Source organism: Falco biarmicus, chromosome 4 (genome assembly GCF_023638135.1).
Source record: "Falco biarmicus isolate bFalBia1 chromosome 4, bFalBia1.pri, whole genome shotgun sequence".
Lineage (NCBI taxonomy): Eukaryota > Metazoa > Chordata > Aves > Falconiformes > Falconidae > Falco > Falco biarmicus.
In genome coordinates, this window is record NC_079291.1 from 102722111 (window position 1) to 102741460 (window position 19350).

The 19350-nt window shown below is 38.7% G+C and overlaps 1 protein-coding gene across 3 annotated transcripts in view; it reads left to right on the forward strand.

Moving 5' to 3' along the window:
* The first annotated feature begins 6642 nt into the window (after positions 1-6642).
* Positions 6643-19350, forward strand: part of DENND6A (DENN domain containing 6A) — a 28306-nt gene continuing 15598 nt past the window's right edge. The window contains exons 1-11 of one of the 3 annotated variants that reach the window (XM_056336996.1): positions 6643-7036; positions 9563-9601; positions 9696-9738; positions 13217-13329; positions 14277-14357; positions 14734-14839; positions 15992-16071; positions 17512-17574; positions 18240-18295; positions 18633-18755; positions 18929-19024. In XM_056336996.1, coding sequence (XP_056192971.1) covers positions 6854-7036; positions 9563-9601; positions 9696-9738; positions 13217-13329; positions 14277-14357; positions 14734-14839; positions 15992-16071; positions 17512-17574; positions 18240-18295; positions 18633-18755; positions 18929-19024 — 983 coding nt within the window. In that variant the 5' untranslated portion in view covers positions 6643-6853. Of the gene's footprint in view, positions 7037-9562; positions 9602-9695; positions 9739-10681; positions 12552-13216; positions 13330-14276; positions 14358-14733; positions 14840-15991; positions 16072-17511; positions 17575-18239; positions 18296-18632; positions 18756-18928; positions 19025-19350 lie in introns of those variants that run through there. The other 2 variants (XM_056336995.1, XM_056336997.1) reach the window with 2 other exon arrangements.

The following is a 19350-nucleotide window of genomic DNA, read 5'->3' on the forward strand; positions in this document are numbered from 1 at the left end:
ATCACAGCCTGGTTTTCTTCTGCTTCCAATGATCCAATGAGGAAAAAAACAGCAAAACCAGGCTGTAACATCTGTGTATGAAGCAAAGAAAATAAATCCCAGATGAGAGAAGAGTCTGATTTTTTTAAGACAAAAAAAGAAAGGCTAATAGGTGGAAGCTTTAGGACTATATGTCCACAGTTGTCAATTCTGACAGGAGAAAAAAAAAAATATATATATCTGGCACAACACTTCCTGGCTTTCATCAGCTTGTTTATGAGACTGTACTATTGTGGTAAATATATTCCTAATTTACTGATTTTTTAAATAAATGAAAATTCTTTATAAATTCTTTATTAAAAAAAAATATAAGCTATTGCTTATAGCACATAACATAAGGTGCCATAAGTAATCCAAAGGAGGAAGGAAAGGGGTATAACAAGAGTATGGGGGAAATGAGGAATAAATGTAAGTCTATCAGGAGTTCGATTTCAGGGGGAGGGTTGCAAAAGTAGAACTAACTGAGAACGTTTTAGAATTGCAAAGGCATAAAAAATGGAAACAAAGGGTACTACAGGTGCTGGAATGAAAAGAATGTTTATGAAAGTACTTTTTGTATTTTTATATGCAAAATTAATGGAGAAAGGAGCCTGAAAGTGAAATTAAAGATGAAGAAAAATTATCATCTTTAGGGCCTAAGAGAATCAAGTAAAAAAGCTAAACTGAGCAGTGAATATCTTTTTCTGATGTTCTCTGTAAATATCTATTTTTAGATATTGAGACTGAAAAAAATTTCATACTGTATTGCTTGTGCAGTATCTTGCTCAAGTCTTTCTGCAACCAGTAGAATGAACTAATACTCTTAAGTATCTGTGTCCTTTAAACTGGAAGCCACTGCCATATTAGGGTAACCTGAACCCTTCTCCATCCCCTAGAGAAATCCCATTTTGATGGTCTCATGGGGGAAGCAATGGTATGTGCCAGCTGTCTTTCTAATACTTTTTGGCACTGCCAAGTGGCTCATGTAACAACAGAGTTCTACCTTGGTTTTCAGCAATGGCATTAATTTGAGCCTTCCTTTTCTGCATGAGTGACAGCTTTCAGAGCGGTTGGGTGCCTTGAATTCTCTCTGGGAGTTTTTGAATCCTATTTCAAATTGCCTTATGAGTTAAAAAGTTATCAGGGGCAGACTGATAGACTGAGGTAAAAATATAGAAAGTGGTTGCATTCTGAAATGAGGGTATAATTATTGTATGGGTATTTTTATGAGGTATTTGATGTTTACCAGAAAGTGTCCATCTTAGAACTGTGGAAAGCAACAGGTGGATGGAAAGAGTTCAATATAAAATGCTCAGCCACAGTACTATGCTCAGCAGGAGTTAGGGAGGATGTGTAAGCATGAGTGTAAGTTCATGCTTCGTTTCTGTGAACCACTGTTTGCCACACAACCAAAAAGAGGCCATGAACTTTGGCAGCCATGTTAGGTAAGGGCAACAAGATGCCGCTTAGGTGGCCATCCTTTTTCTGGGCAGGAAGTCCTTAAAACATTTGATGATAGCCATCATAGCTGAGGGCAGAATCAGCCTGCTCTACAGCCATCTTAGATAAGGGAAAGGGAAGGGAAGTGACGGTCGCATTTGGCCCCTAAAGAGCTGCTGTCCATTTCAGGATGACGAAATGCAGGAGAGGTAGAGTTTATGTGCATACCTGCCAAGCATCTGGATTTTGGCTTAAGTGTGTCAAAGTGCAGGAGAGATTCTTTAGTCTTAATGACTTAATTAAGATCTGCTGAAGGAAGCCTGTTGTGAATTGTAAACTAACTGTAACTGACTAGAGACAAAAAACGCTGAGCATCATTATAGGCAACTCGGCACCAGATTTCTGAGTATAGTGCAACGGTGATCTAAAAGGCTACCAGAATATTAATAGACTTCAGATTAAGATTTGTCAGTGGAGACGTGTCCTGAGCCAGTTGCTTAGTGGGAGATCCTGACTCAAGAGAGATTGTTACATTTTAAATGAATGAGGCAAGCTGTATAGCAAAAGTTCAGTTTCTAGTATAAAACTTGATGCAAACTGGTAAAGAGAACAGAATAAATAGGTAAGGAGAAAGTTGGAGATGCACAGTTTTCCACTGAGTTCTTATCCCTGAAACTCATTCATCAGTAATTTACTAAATGAATTTCATATTGATTTTCAGCAATACAACAAATTCTATGTATAATTGCACTCTTTTAAGCCATACCAAATTTTAAAATATGACAGTCTATGAAGGCATTTACTGCTACATAGAGCATATGGAAGTATATAGAAAAGTTTGAACTGTTATTTACATCCTAATGTATCCTTTGCAAAACAAAATTGCCTCAGAAGCAACTTCTGAGACATTCAGAATCAAGCTGAACTGTCAAAAGTGTAGAACTGTTTCAGAGCAATAGGTTCATCTTCCTGGAGCTATAGATGTGTCAGTTTGCATGTTGACACTACAAAAATGTGGTTCACAGCAATCACTTTGTGTCCACTAGAGGACTGGGGGGAGGACTAGCTGCATGACATGTCAGACTGACTAGGTCAGACCAATATTTGGTGATCTGTGGTTGCTTTTGAGTTGCAGGGACTGAAAATATAATCACTTTTTTCTTAAGTAGGAAAAGTGGTCTCACAAAGCAAGCTCATTAAGGAATGGCAAGATTATTGTGACATTGTGGTGGTTCTAGAATTTGTTGAAATATTCTGGTTGCAATTCTTGACAAAATTCACAATATTCTGTGCATGGATGATCGCGCCTGTCACTGGACGGTCACAGGAGTAAATGGTGCAGTTGCAGTGTATGTCAAGACAGCAACAATCCCATTTGAATTTTTGGATACCTGTTTGTTTTAGGAGCTTCTGAATACATATACATTCTACAAATGTGTTCTCTAGCAGCGTGTTTCTGTCCATGTTGGTGTGTCATGAGAAGTAAATGGAGTGAAATCATGTTCTCTGAATGATGATCATTACCAGAAAATAGCAGGTATTTGCTAATAGGTTATTTGCCAGTTTCATGATAGCATTGAAAAAGAGCCAGATTGCCCTAGATTAGTAAAGATCACAGATAACAGAAAGCCTGTAATATATCTAAGAGCTGATTTCCACTTCAGTTTTAACGAAGTACTTTGCTACACAGTTTGAACCACTATGTAAACCACTTTGTAGAAGACATTGGTATGTGTGTGCTTGACCAGAGTCCCTCTGCTTCCAGTGGCAGTGGTCACACAAAATCCTTTTTATAAGCTCACTGAGCTCCTCCTTAAAACTTACTGGGACTTTACTCCCCAATCCTCGTGTTGGAAAACTTTGTTCAAAACCTGACTTCTCAGTGATTAGAAAATTTATTCTAATTATCAGCCCAGATTTATTGAAGGGTGGTTACACTTTCTTGTAGCACTATCATTGTTCTCTAGTTTCAGACTTACTTTCTGTTCCTGATCTTTTAACTCTGACTGATTATATAAAAAACAAGTGCATTATATCTCAGCTTCCTTTTGAAAGAATGAAAAACTCAACTGGCTTAATCCTCTCTTGTCATGTAGATTCTCCATTTATCTGGTTGTCATGCAGACCTTTCCCTGATCCCATTTCTAGTTTGCATTAAGCTTACTAAAAGATACTTGTACCCAGTATGTACTTGTAATAATGTAACAGACAATTATATTAATGTATTATACATAGTAAGCATATGTTGAATATACTGTTTAATTTACATTAGATATTGAATATATGCTTATATTTATACAGTTATATATAAAATACATTGTTTATAAATGTACTCTATATATCCTGTCTATATATACCAGTTTTATGTCAATAACATGTATATGGTATATATAAATAGTATAACATAACATGCATACTATTAATACAGTGTTATGCTAACGTATAACTAATCTTACATACAATGTTTCTTCATTTCTAATGAAATTAGGTAAGCTGGTATATCTGGCATTTTCATTGCTTTATCACACAGTTATCCTGTAACCTGTTTTTAGTTGCTTTTCTGTTAATATGAGGTGGACTTTTTGAAATGTTTGCATTCATGTTTTGTGGCTGTTTGAAAAATAAGGAAAAGTGTTGTAAAAATAAGCATGAGATTGCTGGGTCTTGTTTGTTTGTTTTAAATAAATGTATTTATTAGACCAGATCTAGTTTTCAGATGCAAGTAAAGTATTGCTTTAAACTGAAATCTCAAAGAGGGGGGCGGAGGGGGAAGGTGAGATGAGCAAAAGATGTTTATCCATTTTTTTGGTGTTGCTCAGTGGATGTGAACAGCCTGCAGAGTCACTCCCTACTGAAGCTGATGGAAATTGGCCAGCCAGCAGCCAACACAACATTTGCTGCTACCTGATAGAAAGCATCCTGCTGAGAGAGGCGGAATAGAGCAGTAGCGATAGCAGCTGTAGGAGCAAGATAGAGGGTGGAAGAAAGCAAGATAGGCTCAAATGCCAAACGGTTTTGGCTCTTTAGAATCCAGCTGTCCTACACAGGCTTACACTCATTTTTATTCCAGCAACTGACGTCACAGGGGATGCTTTTTCTAGAAGATGCTCTTGTGCAAACCCCGCCGAATATGTATATGAACAGATTGCTGGCTTTCTGCAAAATGAGGCGGAGTTCATACAGCTTTGTAAGGGCAAATTCCATATGCAGAGTCCTACTGCTCTGTGAGACTGTATTGCAATATAGCAAAGCATTCTCTGTTAATAGGTTCTCAGCTCTGAAGCCTGTATTTTGTCCTGCGCTGATACACTTCTTGAAGGAGAAAGCAGTCAATTTCAGTTCTAAAGATTACAATACTTAAAATGCATGTAGATTTTTTTTTTTTTCTTACACAACTGACATCCTTTCTCAATTGAGGAAGATCTTTGCGTTTTACCAAAACTAAAATGTATTTGAAATGGCTAGGTGAAAATCTTCCTGAACTTAATGTTTTCCTAGTAATTAGGAATATCTTCAGTAGGTGAGAATCCTATTTTTTTTTTCCAGTGACTACTTTCTCAAAGATCATGTCTCTATTCTCTGAACTTTCTCTTGCTGAAAGTTTAGTTCCATTAAGCAGCAAGTGGAATTAAGTTATTGGGTATTGTTTGTCGAACAAAATGAGCAGAGAATACCAGTCTGAAGTACTTTATTCTTCTTACTTGTCTATGTTTATACTTTCTGTTCACATGAAGACTTAGAAATAGATGCCAGCAAAACCCAAAAGGGAATACATGATAATAGTAGCTAAAATGTTGTTCTGCCCATGATAGCAAGAATGGAAACAGGGCAAGGCTTGTAAGAAGCTGTAAGGTGGTATCTTCTCTTAAACCAAGCGATAAGGCTTTTGGCCAGGCCCTGTCTCAGCTCTTAAATGGAAACAGCAAATGAAATAGCACTGCAGAATCATTGCTCTGAGTTTAACCTGATGAAGCTGTGTCTTAGTCATGTCTTATTTTGGATAGTAATCTTTTACAGAACTTGGGAGTTAACTACTGGAGAAGTTTGTGAATCTTAACCTGGCATCATGGTAAAATACCTGAAGCAACTAGAGACAGCAAGAGCCTTCCTGTACAGCCACTCCCGCTGCACGCTACCAAACTCCATTCATATCTTGGTTTATATCTAAAATTTACTTTGCCACAAATGGTTTGTGATAACTGAAAGCGGCTATATCTTAAATTATTACAATGATAATTTTGCGTATTACAATTTTGTCTGAGTTGTATGTTTGTGCTTCCTTTGTCTAGGAAATTACTATCATGATCAAAGCATACTTTAAAATTTCTAGTAGTTTGGTTTTGATAGATAAACAAATATTGTTAATGGGTGTTAAGGAAGCAGTGCATCTGAAGAGGTGTAATTTCTCTATTAAGTATGTACAGATGTGGTATCTCAGGTTTAGTATTTGCAACTTCTGTTGGGGAAAAACCAGCACGTAGAATTCGGGCAACCTGCCTGTCTGCATCTGCTACGGTTTCGGCTGTTCCAGTAGCAGTCAACCAAAAGTCTAGTGTGAGTAACTAAGTAAGTTACGGGTTGGGTGGGGGATTATTTTTTTTCCCCCTAATAAAGTAGCTATTTAGCACTTTCAACTCCAGAAAACGTTTCCTACTGAAATATAAATGGGACATGGATTGCGCCAAGAGCATTTGAAAGCTCTTTTATTATTAAATAAAGAGCTTGGCTTTTGGCTAAGGCACTAAAATAGGTTTTAAAAGATTTGGATGCTTTCACTTTTTATTATTCCAATTTCCTATGCAGGGCAAAGCTCCCCAGCCGTTAGCCCGTGCGGAATTTCCGCGGGCTCCCGAGCGATGCGCAGCGTTGCGCGGGCCGCGGTGCGGGCACGCCTGCGGTGCCATTCATGACCGAGCACGGCCTCATCCCACCCGGGGGTGCTGGGCGCCGACGGCCAAACGGGGACAGAGAACGGAGATCTACCTGCCCGCCCGCGCGTTCCCCCGCAGAAGCGCCGGTGAAGGCGGGCGCCGTGCGCTCGGGGGCGGTTGCTCGGTGTGACCCCCGCGCGGCGCGAGCGGCGGCTGCCCGCGGGTGGGCGCTCCGAGGGCGGCGGGGCCGCCCGTCCCTTCCCGCGCGGGCCGCGGGGGGGAGCTGCGCGCCTGGCGCGCCCCCGCCGCCCCAGGAATGGTTTGGGCTTTCCGGCTCCGCTCGCCCCCTCCGCTCCGGTGCCCGCTTGGACTCTCCCGCTTCAGGCGGCTCCAGTCCCCGGGGGAGCGCGGCGGGGGCGGTGCGCCGGAGGTCACGTGACTCCCCGCGGCGGCGCTGGGGCTGGGGCCGGGGCCGGGACCCAGGCCGGGGCCGAGGCCGAGCCGGGAGCCGGGCCGGCAGCGCCATGTCGCTGCGGGAGCGGAGCCCGGGCGGCGCCGCTGAGGCCGGGGAGGACGCGACGGCGGCGCTGGCGGAGCCAGATGGCCCGGACCGGTGCCTGTCGCTGCTGCCCTGGGACCGTTTCTCGGCCTGGCTGCACTGCGTGTGCGTGGTGGGCTTCGACCTGGAGCTGGGCCAGGCCGTGGAGGTGCGTGAGGCGGCGGCCGCCGGGCTCGGTGGGCTGGCAGGCACCGCTCCCCCCCGGGGCGGGCGGCTCGGCGGCGGGGCCCCGCCGGAATCGGGTACTTCCTCTGGTGCCGGCGTTGCACGGCGGCGGGGGGAAGCCGGGCGGCGTGCGGGGGGAAGCGCGGTTGTGCAAAACCCCGAAAGGCGGCGGGGGGCGGGGGGGACGCGGCAGCTGTCACGGAGCCTCAGGTGAGTCCGGTTGTGCTCAGCAACCGCTTTCCATTATGCTGGTGCCAGGATCTGTGTTAAATACCTCGTCGGTTTCTTTATACACGAATAGCACCCCTTTCCGTGACATCTTGACGTTAAGATTTTAAAAGAGCGTAATAATAACGTGAATGCAAGTGGTCTTCCTCATTAGTGTTCTCGGGATCGCAGGGGTTATGCAAATGCATTCTCTGAGTGTTGGAAGCAGCATGCTGTGGCCGCCGGGTGCGGGTGCCACTGACGGGCTGCAGGTGGTGGCTCCCGGCTGCTCCCGCACCGGGTGCAACGGGCGGGCGGCGGTGACACTGCCCGCGGAGCTGCGCTGGGACTGCTCGGGCTGGGAGAGAAAGTGGAAAACAGAATTTTCATTTGGATCGGTTTCACATCCTGTTCCACCCTCTTCCCCATGCGGCTGTGCAGCAACGGGTGTGCAGGGAGAAAAACCTTGTCTTTTTCGCTTTCTCTTTTTCTTCTTTTTTTTTTTTTTTTTAATTAAAGTGGTGCTGGCATGAATGTATGCCACACTGGCCTAAAAATTCAGCCAAGCTAGTTATTACAATATTTAAAATAATGGCATTGATACGCATTGTTGGCTGCAAGCGAAATGCAAATAAAAACCCAGCATACTGTGCTCATCATCTAAGTTCTGTTCGCTTGACGCTTTGTGGTACTGTTAGCAACAAAGACAAGAGTTTGTTTATAACCTGTGGGTTAAGGAGATAATGTGCTCAGTGGCTGAGGGAAGCACGGCGTAGCCACTGTCCTGTCTGCAAACAACTCTGTTAACAGTGGCGTTAATCTTAGTTGAATGCATGCATAAAATGAATGTCCACATAAGATGGCCACATAACTAAGGCCTGTTATGTTGCTGCAGTAAGAATAATTTCAGTTTATGTTGCTGCAGTAAGAATAATCTTAGTTTCAGTTGGCGTTGTGGGAAGATACACTGTCTAGTGCGGGAAAGGAGCATGGATTCAAGCCTGGTCTGTACTCCAGTCATCTGAGTAGATCATTTCAGCATCATTCAACTGCTGAGTTACGTTGGAGTGTATTGCTTAGCATAAGATAGCATAGCAAAATGTTAAGAAATTAAAAAAAGGTGATGATAGGTTTAGTAAATGCAGTATGCAGGTATTCCATTCATATGTCTGCTTCTGGATGTAGTTATACCAATAGTAAGTTGTATGGCTGGACATCTTTGAACAGAAGACTGAGGGAAAAAGATACTGATTGGAACACTGTATGGCCTGGGGATAGAAAGTCTGCTTAAGTCGGAGACCAGCTGGGGGATATATTTGTTGTTTTCTATAGAGCAGGAAATACGTTTACTTATATTTTTGGTGAACAAAATTACATTAGATAACTGGATGTTAGCGTTATGGCAATACAAGGACTCGAGACTAAGTTAGTGTTCTTGCATTGAACTTCTGTTCTTGGATAAGCTTGCATCTGTGGAAGCCCTGAAACCTTCTTTGAAACAATCTTTGAATTTATGTTGAATTTCCTCTGCTTACAAGCTAGCCACCCATTTCTGTAGTTTTGCGGGTTTTTTTGAGGAACAACTTAGCTGAAATTTAAGTCTCAGTTTTGTCCTCTTTCCTGTATGTTGTTTTCTCACTTACTTGCATAATCACTGATTTTATACATGCATTGGTGTTGTTTTTTTTTTAATGATGGTGCTTCCATATCTTATGTTGTGTTGCAGCGTTCTTGATTTCTGTGTTGTAAAAACTTAATAAATAAATTTACTACTTTTCTGTCAGTACAGAAGCCATGGCTTTTTGAGTGTATTCCTTGAGCTTTCACAGTTCCCAGCTCTCATTTGGGTCCAGTGTTTATCCTTCAAGAGTTGCTAGTGATATAAAGGATGTTTTGTGATTGAATTTTGATGACTGCCACCTAACTATGCATTGCAACAGATTTCAAACAATAAACGTGTTGTTAGGTTTCTATGCTGCATTTCGTATGTGCAAGTTAAATTGAAAGGATGTACTCTTGCTCTCTTTTGAGACCTGTTGCACCAAAAATACCAAGTACTCTGAATTTTTTAATGCATCTCTGTGGTCTCCAACTGGCATCCAGTATACCTTGTAAAGATGGGTGATCAATTTAGCTTAAAAACATATGAAAAATAAGAACAGAAACATAGTATTAGTAGCTTACTGTTGAAAATAGCCTAAGGCTAGGCAGGTATTTGAGGGCTGTGTCATTAAAGTATTTAATAAAAGCCTACTGTTTATACCGTTTATTTTCAAATAAAATAATACTTTTTTTTTTGTAGGTAATATATCCTCCACATTCAAAACTCACCGATAAAGAGGTGAGTCATGGTTGCTGTGTAAGTGCATGATTTCTTTTTAAGTTAGTAATTTCAGGATATATAACGGCTCTCTCTTCTTTTTCCCACCCTTCAGAAAACCAATATTTGCTATTTGTCTTTTCCAGATTCTAATTCAGGTAAGTGCTTCCTTCACTTCTTCACTCTAGTCGTCTGTTGTTGGAGTAAGCTGTGTTAAAAAAAGATAGAATTTGACAGTATATATTCATGGTTTTAGATTGAATACTTATATGAACATCTTGATTAATACTACAATACAGAAAATTTGCAAATAAGGTTAAATATGAAACTGTAATTGCCTGTATTACAGTAAGGTCTGAGAATTCTTTTTTATTTTATGCAAGTGAAGTGTCAGGAATGTGCATGTGTAAGACCTTCCAGATGACACACATGCAGATGTTTCAGAATACTTTGCAAGTAAAGAATGAACATCTTAATCTCGCTTTTAAACAAAATAACAACATTGATGTTGTAGAAACGAGTCACAGAATTTGAATAAAGCAAATGGAAGGGATGTGGAGGAACCCTCTCCTCATAACGGAATAAATGTCTATTTTTCTAAATTCATAACAGTGAAACTGACTTCTAAATTCAAAAGCATTTAGAAAGAAAACTTGTGAAGGGAAAACCTAGGTTATCTTACATCTTCTCTATTCTTGATGCTTCTGTCGCTGTGTGTGGTCCTGCTTGCTAAATTATTTTTTAATCTAAACCTCTACTGTTCTGCTGCCAAAGAGGAACTGGAGGCATGTGGCTGATGACTTGGACTACTTGCAAGAAGATATGGCAGAAGTACAGACGCTTCCTTTCTCATTTATTTCTTTACAAAAGTCAAAACCTGTAGTAACAGATTTGTCCCTATAACTGCTCTTACTCTGTGCTTTTGGTTGCTCTGCAGCATAACCACCCTGATACGAGGTGATGCAGACGTGTGCTTTTAATATGTGTATGAGCTCTCTTACATAGTTTTACAAAATATCTTGGCTAATTCTTCCCCTATGTCTTAATATCATTAAAATGAAGATATTTTCCCTGTTCTGGATTTCCTGTATGTAAACAGAGGAAGAGCTTCTTTCTGTTATTGAAAGAGAAGATGAGTCAACTGTATCTTCCTATTACTCTCATTAACGGTTATAAATCTGTCCAATCTTCAAAAGGTGTATTGAAGGTAAAATATAACGCATTAGGAACAAAAGCTGATTTTTATTTATTTATTTTTTCAAATAAGAGTGCTAGTAAAATTGATTTTAGGAGAACAGGTATATGGTAGGGACGGTTTACTTTCAGCAGGAAAAAATCCCACGTTTTTGCCATTTATAATGTGCCTATTAAAAACCTGTAGATTCTTGATCATTCATGGTAGGTTGAAGTTTCAAATTACGCAGAGGGATTCCCTACATAAAACTTGTGTTGTAGAAATTAGCTGGGAGTGTATGCTGTCAGTTACAATTATTTTTTCATCAGAGGCTAGAACATAAAATAAAAGCTTTGTGTAATACAGCAGTGAAGGAAGTTACTAGTTTGCAGCTAAATTTGAAGTCAGTCTTTTTCGTAGGTTTTCGTGGCTCAAAAGATAAATTCAACTTTTTTTTTCTTTTACGACTACAAATAGATATCATTCTAGGACTTGTAGTGGCTATGAATTTAGGGGGGGAAATGGATTTAATCAGTTACTAGATCACAACACTTTCTGTGTTTTTTAAGCTGAATTTCCTAGTGCAGATGTCTTTAGAATAATGCTTTTGCATTTTCTGCATGGATAGCTGAAGAAAGAATAGACATTTACCAATCTTTTCAAATTCCACATAGCGGAAGAGCTTGTTAAATAATAAGTCATCATATTATGAAAGATATTTCAACATATTAATAATTAAGGGTTATTTAGTTTTAGGTCTCCTGTGTATAGCTTTTTATAACTGCTTTTTTCTTTTTGCTTTGGATGAAGCAAACTAGCTATGAAAGCTTGGAGCACCAATTTAGTGCTGTGTCACTGGCAGGTGCGGTGCTTTTTCTTGTTATGCTTGGATCCATATTGTTAAGCACTTGCTTTAGTTACTTGTTTGAATTGAATGGTTATCTCATCATAATTATTTCTACTTCTGGTTTTGTTTTGGTGCATTGTGGGTTTCCTGCTACAACTTCAAGGGGTTCTAAGACTCAACCTGAATGTTCTGAACATGCCAGTATTAATCCACGCTGCCAGTTGCACAGCCAGTGAATTTGGCTCCGGGTTTAGGGTGTCTGTGGCTGCTGCAGCAGCATGTATCAGACTAAAAGAGAAGAAGATTCAGTTGAGCTTTTAAATCTGGAGAATGGAGCTCTGCCTTACTGTTTAGTCAGTCAGCACTGGCTGATGTAAGACAGGGCAGCTGTGAAGAATTCAGATATTCAGTAGTGACTTAATGATATTTTTTTTCTTGGAGGTCTTTGCAAATTAATGTCTGAAAGCTGTAAGAGCAAAACACTAATGAAGAAATTAGATTCAATATGGAGAAGCAAGTGTCCTTTGCTAGCTGGAAACTTACTACTTCAACAATGGCTATAAGTTTAATAATAAATTATTTTTTATACTTACTGACATAAACGTTTACAATGGTGAAGTTAGTTTGTTTACTACAGATTGGCAGTGCTCAGGAGGTTGTCTTCATTGTGTTCATGTTAATAGCAGTGCATTCCAAAGGGACTTTTTTTTTTTTTTTTTTGCAGGTTTGCTAGAGTGAGTAATGTATCTGCATGATGTTAAGATTCTAGCAGTCCCTCTTGTTGCTATTTCCCTGAGCAGTACATTCTGTTTAGCTTGCATAGTTTCTACTTGAACTAAAGTTTTTTTGAGCTCTTTTAATAGCAGACAACATTTGTAATGGTGAGAACATAGCCATGAGTGTATCTGTGATAGAAGTTCTGATGTTGCAGTTCTCCTGTTCCACCTGGAGTAAGTTTCTTTGATATCTGCTAAGAACTTAGGCCAAGTTTATTTTCAGACTGCAAATAGTCGCTATACTTAGTTACATTTTTCTTTCAGAAATTAATTTTGATAGAAATGAGGGGAAACTTAACTCATTGGGAGTATTACTGGGAAGTAGTGCTTGGTGTCACTCAGTTTTCCACAGCTACTTCTGTGACTTTCAAAAACAGTAAGTCTTAGGCCCGCAAGTGGAGTTACAAGAGATCAGCATAATATACTCCTACGGAGTAACTTACGTATGAACTGTTTGGTGCCAGAAAAAGGCTAAGCATGGTGATTCTACAGAGAAATGACATGTGGTTAAGATGATCAGAACTGTACAGACAGACCAATAAAATGTGTAATAACAGTAGGAGGACAGCCATTAGTAGATCCATTTAAGGACATGAGTCTAATACACTCACTGTGAGGCAGAGTGACTTTTTTCTTGCTGAAGGTGGGATATTTATTGTTGCTAAAGATGTCAAATTTTTCAGTTACAAAAACATAAATGCATAAATGGTCACAATAGTAGGGCACAAGAGCAGTGTAAAATAAACAAATCGAAGTTTTTATACCTCTTTGACTGTAAACAAGGCTCAAACTCCGAATACTGTCTGTCTCTTTGTTGTTTATCTCTTCCCCATACATAGGTTGTCTTGGGGACACACAATTTTGTTTTAGATTTCGACGGTCTCCTGGAAGGAAAGTCTCACTGTGTTGTTTTTTGGACCAATTGGATAGAGATCTACCAGTTTACTTAAAGGTTGGAAATAAGAAAAAATGAAGTTAATTTCTTTCGGGTAATGTTAATTTATGGGTCTTCACGCTTAAATGTAATGCTTGAAAAACAAAATCTCTGAACTGGATATCCTGAAAGACAATGCTCAGCAAATGTGAGTGCCATTAACTATTCTTTAAGTTTTATTACTATGGATTTTGGACTGCAAGGAATTAAGTTGAGGACCAGGCCTGTTTTGTTACTGACTAGAGACTTGTAGATCAAGTTGTAAAAACCATTACCTTTTTTGAAATCTGAAGTGCTTTGTAACTTAAAAAAAAAAAAAAAAAAGTTGAGATGTTTCTCTGTTTCCACCCTTCGTTTTTTGGAGATGTCACGGTTATCTAAAAGAAGTAATGACCAAAAAGTTGTTCTCATTGTGTCCTTGTGGTATATTGAGGCCTTTAACTATGTTAGTGGGAGTCTGATTCTCAAACTCAATTTAGATCTGCTTATATGGCAAATACTTGAATTCCTCTTTGTAAGAAGGATGAAGGTGATGTTTTATCTTTGAATTGTGGAAGCATGCTCTCACATATCTCTTACAAAACTAATACATTGAAAGACTAGTTTTTTTATCTTTTCAAGTCAGGCTTTTAAGGTTTTTAACTGCTAAAATCTGTTAAATGCTGTTTTGCAAAATTATGAGTGTTGATTTATTCCTCAGGAAATTAATTCTATTTTTGCTTTCATGGTGTGTCAGGAGAATATGATTATAAAAATAGTAAAGCCAGAAAGCACAGCTGTTTCCATTTCTCTTTGAAGTACTTATTTTTAAAAAAATGCCAACAAACAAAGTAATCCTTCTAGTTTATTGTATCTAATCAACTTTGGAGCTTGCAGGGAAATAAGCTTTTAAAAAGCATATCAAATGCTTCAGAACGAAGGACAGTATCAGGTTGTTGTATTGAGTTATTTCATTTCTTTCACAGAAGGATTCAGCATATTACTATGGCTATGTATATTTCCGACAAGTTCGAGACAAATCGTTAAAAAGAGGCTATTTCCAGAAGGTAATTTCAGTTCTTTTAGGAAAATATTAATTCAGAAATTAATTATTTTTCAGTGACCTCAGAGGAGCAGGAAGAGTATCTTGCTCTCTTAACTAGATTAATTTTTGATTTATAGTAAATTGGTCTAATTTTATATCAGTTAAGCTATGTTCCAGCTTCACTGTCTGAACAGAATTTTTTTTGTGTGTTTAGAAACAAACAGTTGGGAACTTCGGGGAATTGTTTGGTTGCAGTTGCCTGTAGTCAAATGTGTGGTTAACTTGCATGTGTGGAAAAAATCACACATGACATTCTCTGCAGATAACCAATAGAACTGCAGTAGAACTGAGAGCAAGGGTGAAAAAGTTATATTTTGTTTTGTTATTCTCTGTTCCAGTCACTGGTCCTCATCAGCAAGCTACCTTATGTCCATCTCTTTCGCACCATGCTTAAGCAAATAGCACCAGAGTATTTTGAAAAAAGTGAAGCTTTCCTGGAAGCAGGTAGCGATACAATTATGTACTCTTACAGTATTGCATATTTCTTTTGGAGAAATAACAAATGACACTGTCACATTCTAGTTTGTCTTTCTGTCTTCTTGCAGGGTAGAGGGTTGAAACTTTAGCAGACTGGCTGAATTTTTAGATTATTGAACAGAGATAATTTAATTTTGGGATCCTCCATGGGAGAGTTGAAGCTTGCCCCTAAGAAACATAGATCTAGGGTTTTGTTGTGTGTTTCGGGATCAGTTCAGCACAAGTAGCTGATGGCAGTGCTTAGTTTGCACTCTTCACAAGTTGAGTCCTTTGGGGCATTCTGGCAACTTTTGTTAAGCAACCGTACAAATGTCCTCTTGCATGGGGTTTTTTTTTGCATTATTTCTTTTTTGTTTGTTTAGTTGGTTTTTGACCAGAGGGAAAAAGCAACAGGGCGGCACTGATAACAGGTGCCTCAGCATTACCTATAGAACTTCAAGAGCCAGAGGGCCAAAAGGGAAAATTATTTGCTCTTTGCCTAGCAGTGCTGTGTTCTTTGTACTGTCTGCCCTATACAACATTCATGTCTTTGTGCTTTCACTGAACAGCAATTTGTGGAAACCATTCTTGGTGAAGGAATTGTACTTTTTAATCACCCATAGATAAACAGGGTTTTTTTGACAGATTGTATTATGAACAAAATAAGCTCATTAGAAACTGCTAGAAGTAGTGATGATATTCATAATTGTTTACAACAAAATGCTGACAAACTTTCTAGGTGAGCTAGAAAGCTAGCTTTTTCCTTAACTACTTGTGTTTATCTGTTCTACAGTAGCTAATGTACATAACTGTGTGTGTCTTTTTCAAATTTTCTTAATATATATCTTCATGATTTCTCATATAACATTTCTTCAACTAATTGGAAGTCTAGTTGCTACATAAAAGGGAAGGCAAGAGGATACTGTTCTCTTGAAATTAAAAACTTCATGGTTTTAACAAAATAATACATTAAGAATGTCAAAAAGGCTGTAAAACTTAAGAGTTTAAGTGATCAACAGATAAGTAGAACTGTTGTGGGTTGTCAGCACTGATTTAAAATCGCAGTGTGCACAAAGGTGGCTACAGTATCGTGGGTTACAGCATATATAAACTAGTTATAAATTATACTTTTTCTTTAAGTTTGTAGCGATGTTGATCGTTGGCCAGCACCAATTCCAGGGAAAATACTGCATTTGCCTATAATGGGTATTATAATGAAGGTAAATACTCCTGCACTTAATTTTCTCTGAGAGTGTTTTCCCCTCCTTTTACTGTACAGGTACTCACTGTATTCTGCCTTGTTTTCAGAGTAAAGTTCTGGGAGCTCTTGATTAGATTCCTTGATTGGGGGGAGGAGGGGAAGATCTTTTATGGTGCATAGGTTAACATGTAATTTCTGTAGATAACTAAAAAGTGATGTTTCCATACAACTACCAATTGCAGTGTCTATTATCCTTCTGGACTATGCATTCTAGGAGACTTTAATGCTAATTATATTTGTCAAATCAAGCATTAAGTAACACTTCAAAATACTGAGAACTAAGTTCCAGTCAGGCAAATTATTAATTAAATTGATGACAATCGTTCTTGTTCCTGAAGTTTTAACAAGTAAAAATCTTTTTTGGCCTGCACACCAGAAATTAATTTCTTGGTCTGTTGATAATTTTCAATGAAAGTGAAATAAGTCTGAAAAATGCTATTAAAGACATTGTATATAGTGCATGGGGAAGAACGGTAGACGTTAAAAGTTGTTAAGAACTGGGCTTCTGGGAGCCATAGCATCTTCATATGAAATGCAATTAAATGGATTTGATGGATCCAGAGGTTACAATCGGAAGTACATTCTTAGCAGGTACTCTCAGGTTTATGGCTAGACGCGTGTACATCACCAGGGAGTGGAAAGAGAAGTTTCTGAAGCTGTTCTGAAAGCACAGATTTAATAAAGCAGTGTTCTGGATGCTGGGTGGTAATGATATGAGTGTCAGGTATGTCTTGTTTGGGTATTGCCTGCATCTATCTCATCAGTAATTCTTATCCATGACAGTTGGAATTGTGTTCCTAAACTGAGTAAAACCATAATTGCCATCCTCGGTGATACTGTCCCTGTTTTTCTAACACTGCTGGAGCAGTCAGATTTAATTCTTACATATAAATTGCTTCCAGTATGATAAAATTTATAGTACTCAGACTTACAGATGCAGACTGAGGTCAGTGAAATTTATTTAAGTTGTTCAGCCTATTTGGATTCTGCCTTATACCCACCAGGATGTCTTGATATTTTAGGAGAGGATTTTTTCTAAAAAGTAATTCTGTACCACCTTAAAACCCCATAACCTTATTTCAGATCATTCTCTCCAACATTTTTACTGAAATTGTTGTGATAGTTGTGACTGATGTTACCAATAGTCTTCTTTAACTGAAATACAATTTCATACCCTAATATTCAGTTTGCATTGTAGTACCATGTAGTATTTATTGATTCCTGTAGCAATGATCTGTAGTCTGCAGCTATGTATTAATTGTTATGTGGGTGTTCTCTAAAGTAAGTATCATATGGTAGTATATCCTCTTTAAATGTTACATCTTGTCTAAGTCAGCGTTTTAGGCCTCTGCTGAATTAGATACAAGGAAAAAAAATAATCTTTCTTTTTCTTTCAAAGTTGCGGATTCCAACATACCGTGACAAGCCTGGAACAACACAAATAGTACAGAATATGCACCAGGTAGAGATTAGATCCTTCTGTTGTATGTATCTCCAAGAGAAAGCTAAATATCTGCCTTCATTCTTTTACTTAAAACTTGTTCATAAAAGACTGATAGCAAATCCTTATATACTTTGATAATAATGAAATCCACAGTCTTTGATGCTTTGAGGAGAGGAGTCTAGAGTTGGATTCTTCATAGGAAAGGTATTCTAACCCAGTTACCCCAAGTGCTTCAGAAAAGGGATATCCTGCCTGGAAGAGGATAGTTGGCTGAAAAAATTACTGAACTTGAGCATCCTTTTAATGGGTGAAACTATACTAAACTAGGGCTTTTTGAGGACGAAAACCAAATTTTAAATCTTTAGCCACAGAAGATGGATATAAAAACAATCTCTGTGCCTTCATGTGCTCTATGACTGTTTAAAATAGCTTCGATATTTTACATCTTTTCTGGACTGAAAGTTACATGTCTGTAAGTGGTATGTGTGTGTGTTGGGGGAAATCTTGCTTTTAGCACACAAAATGGGTACTTGTGGAGATAACGTAGTATATACTGCAGTAGTACAGTAGTGGTGAATAACTAGGGTATATACCATCTACTGTCTGTAAGCATTTAAGGGAGACTTTCATTTAATACCTAGGTATTCTGATGACTAAAAAACAAGCATTGCGATGTCTTTTAGGCAGATGCTCAGATCTCCATGGCTTTACCAACTGTTCATGAAGTAGATCTTTTCAGGTAGGAGTTTGGTCTGATTTATTCCTAATAGTGAATTCCCACAAGTCAAAGATTTATGACATTTCCATAACACATATCTCATAGCTTGCAAGCCAACATTTATCAGTATTATTTTTAATATTCTTTTTCTGTAAAGCTTGCTAAAAAAAATTTCAGACAACATGCAGGCTGAAACTGCAATAAATAAGCAAGTCTGTTAAATGTTCCATTTCACAAGAGAAGTTTTTATTATTCAAATGACTTAAATACTGCTGCAAACTTCCTTTTTATCCAGTTCTTAATAAAATACTATTTCTGGTTATGTTAAGTGTGTTAAAATAACACAATCTGTTTTTAGGTGTTTCTGTCCAGTGTTCTTTCACATTCAGATGCTTTGGGAACTAGTATTGCTAGGAGAACCGCTTGTTGTGATGGCGCCATCACCATCAGAATCTTCGGAAACAGTGTTGGCACTTGTTAGGTAAATGTAGTAGAGCTTCCTAAGTAATGACTGAGTCATTGTAGCTGCACTCAGCTGCAATCTTCATTTGATTTGAATGTAACAAAGCATGACAAATTTTAGATTTGCTTGTGTGTCTCGTGAAATTTTGCACTGTATACACACAACAAGCTTTTCCTCTTTCTACCTTGCAGTTGTATTTCACCATTGAAGTACTGCAGTGATTTCAGGCCATACTTTACCATACATGACAGTGAATTCAAGGAATACACAACTCGCACACAAGCCCCGTAAGTAAATCAAACTTCTTGTGAAGGTGTTGCTCAAAGCCACTTGTAAATAGAAATTTGTTTTAAGATACTGCTTAACTATTCTAAATTTCTGTCATTAGAGAATTACATTTTGACTCCTTACGTAAATAAGATTTATCTTAGAGTGCAGTAATTAGCTGTTTAAGTTTTCGCCCCAGTTAGATAGGATAAAGAAGTTATCAAACAATGTCACAGTTAAACGACATTTGAGCTTCGTAGGATACTTGTGTACAGAATAAGTAAAATGCAAATATGAAAGCAAGAAAAGTTTCACTTTTCCATAAGCGTTTGTCTATGCAGCAACA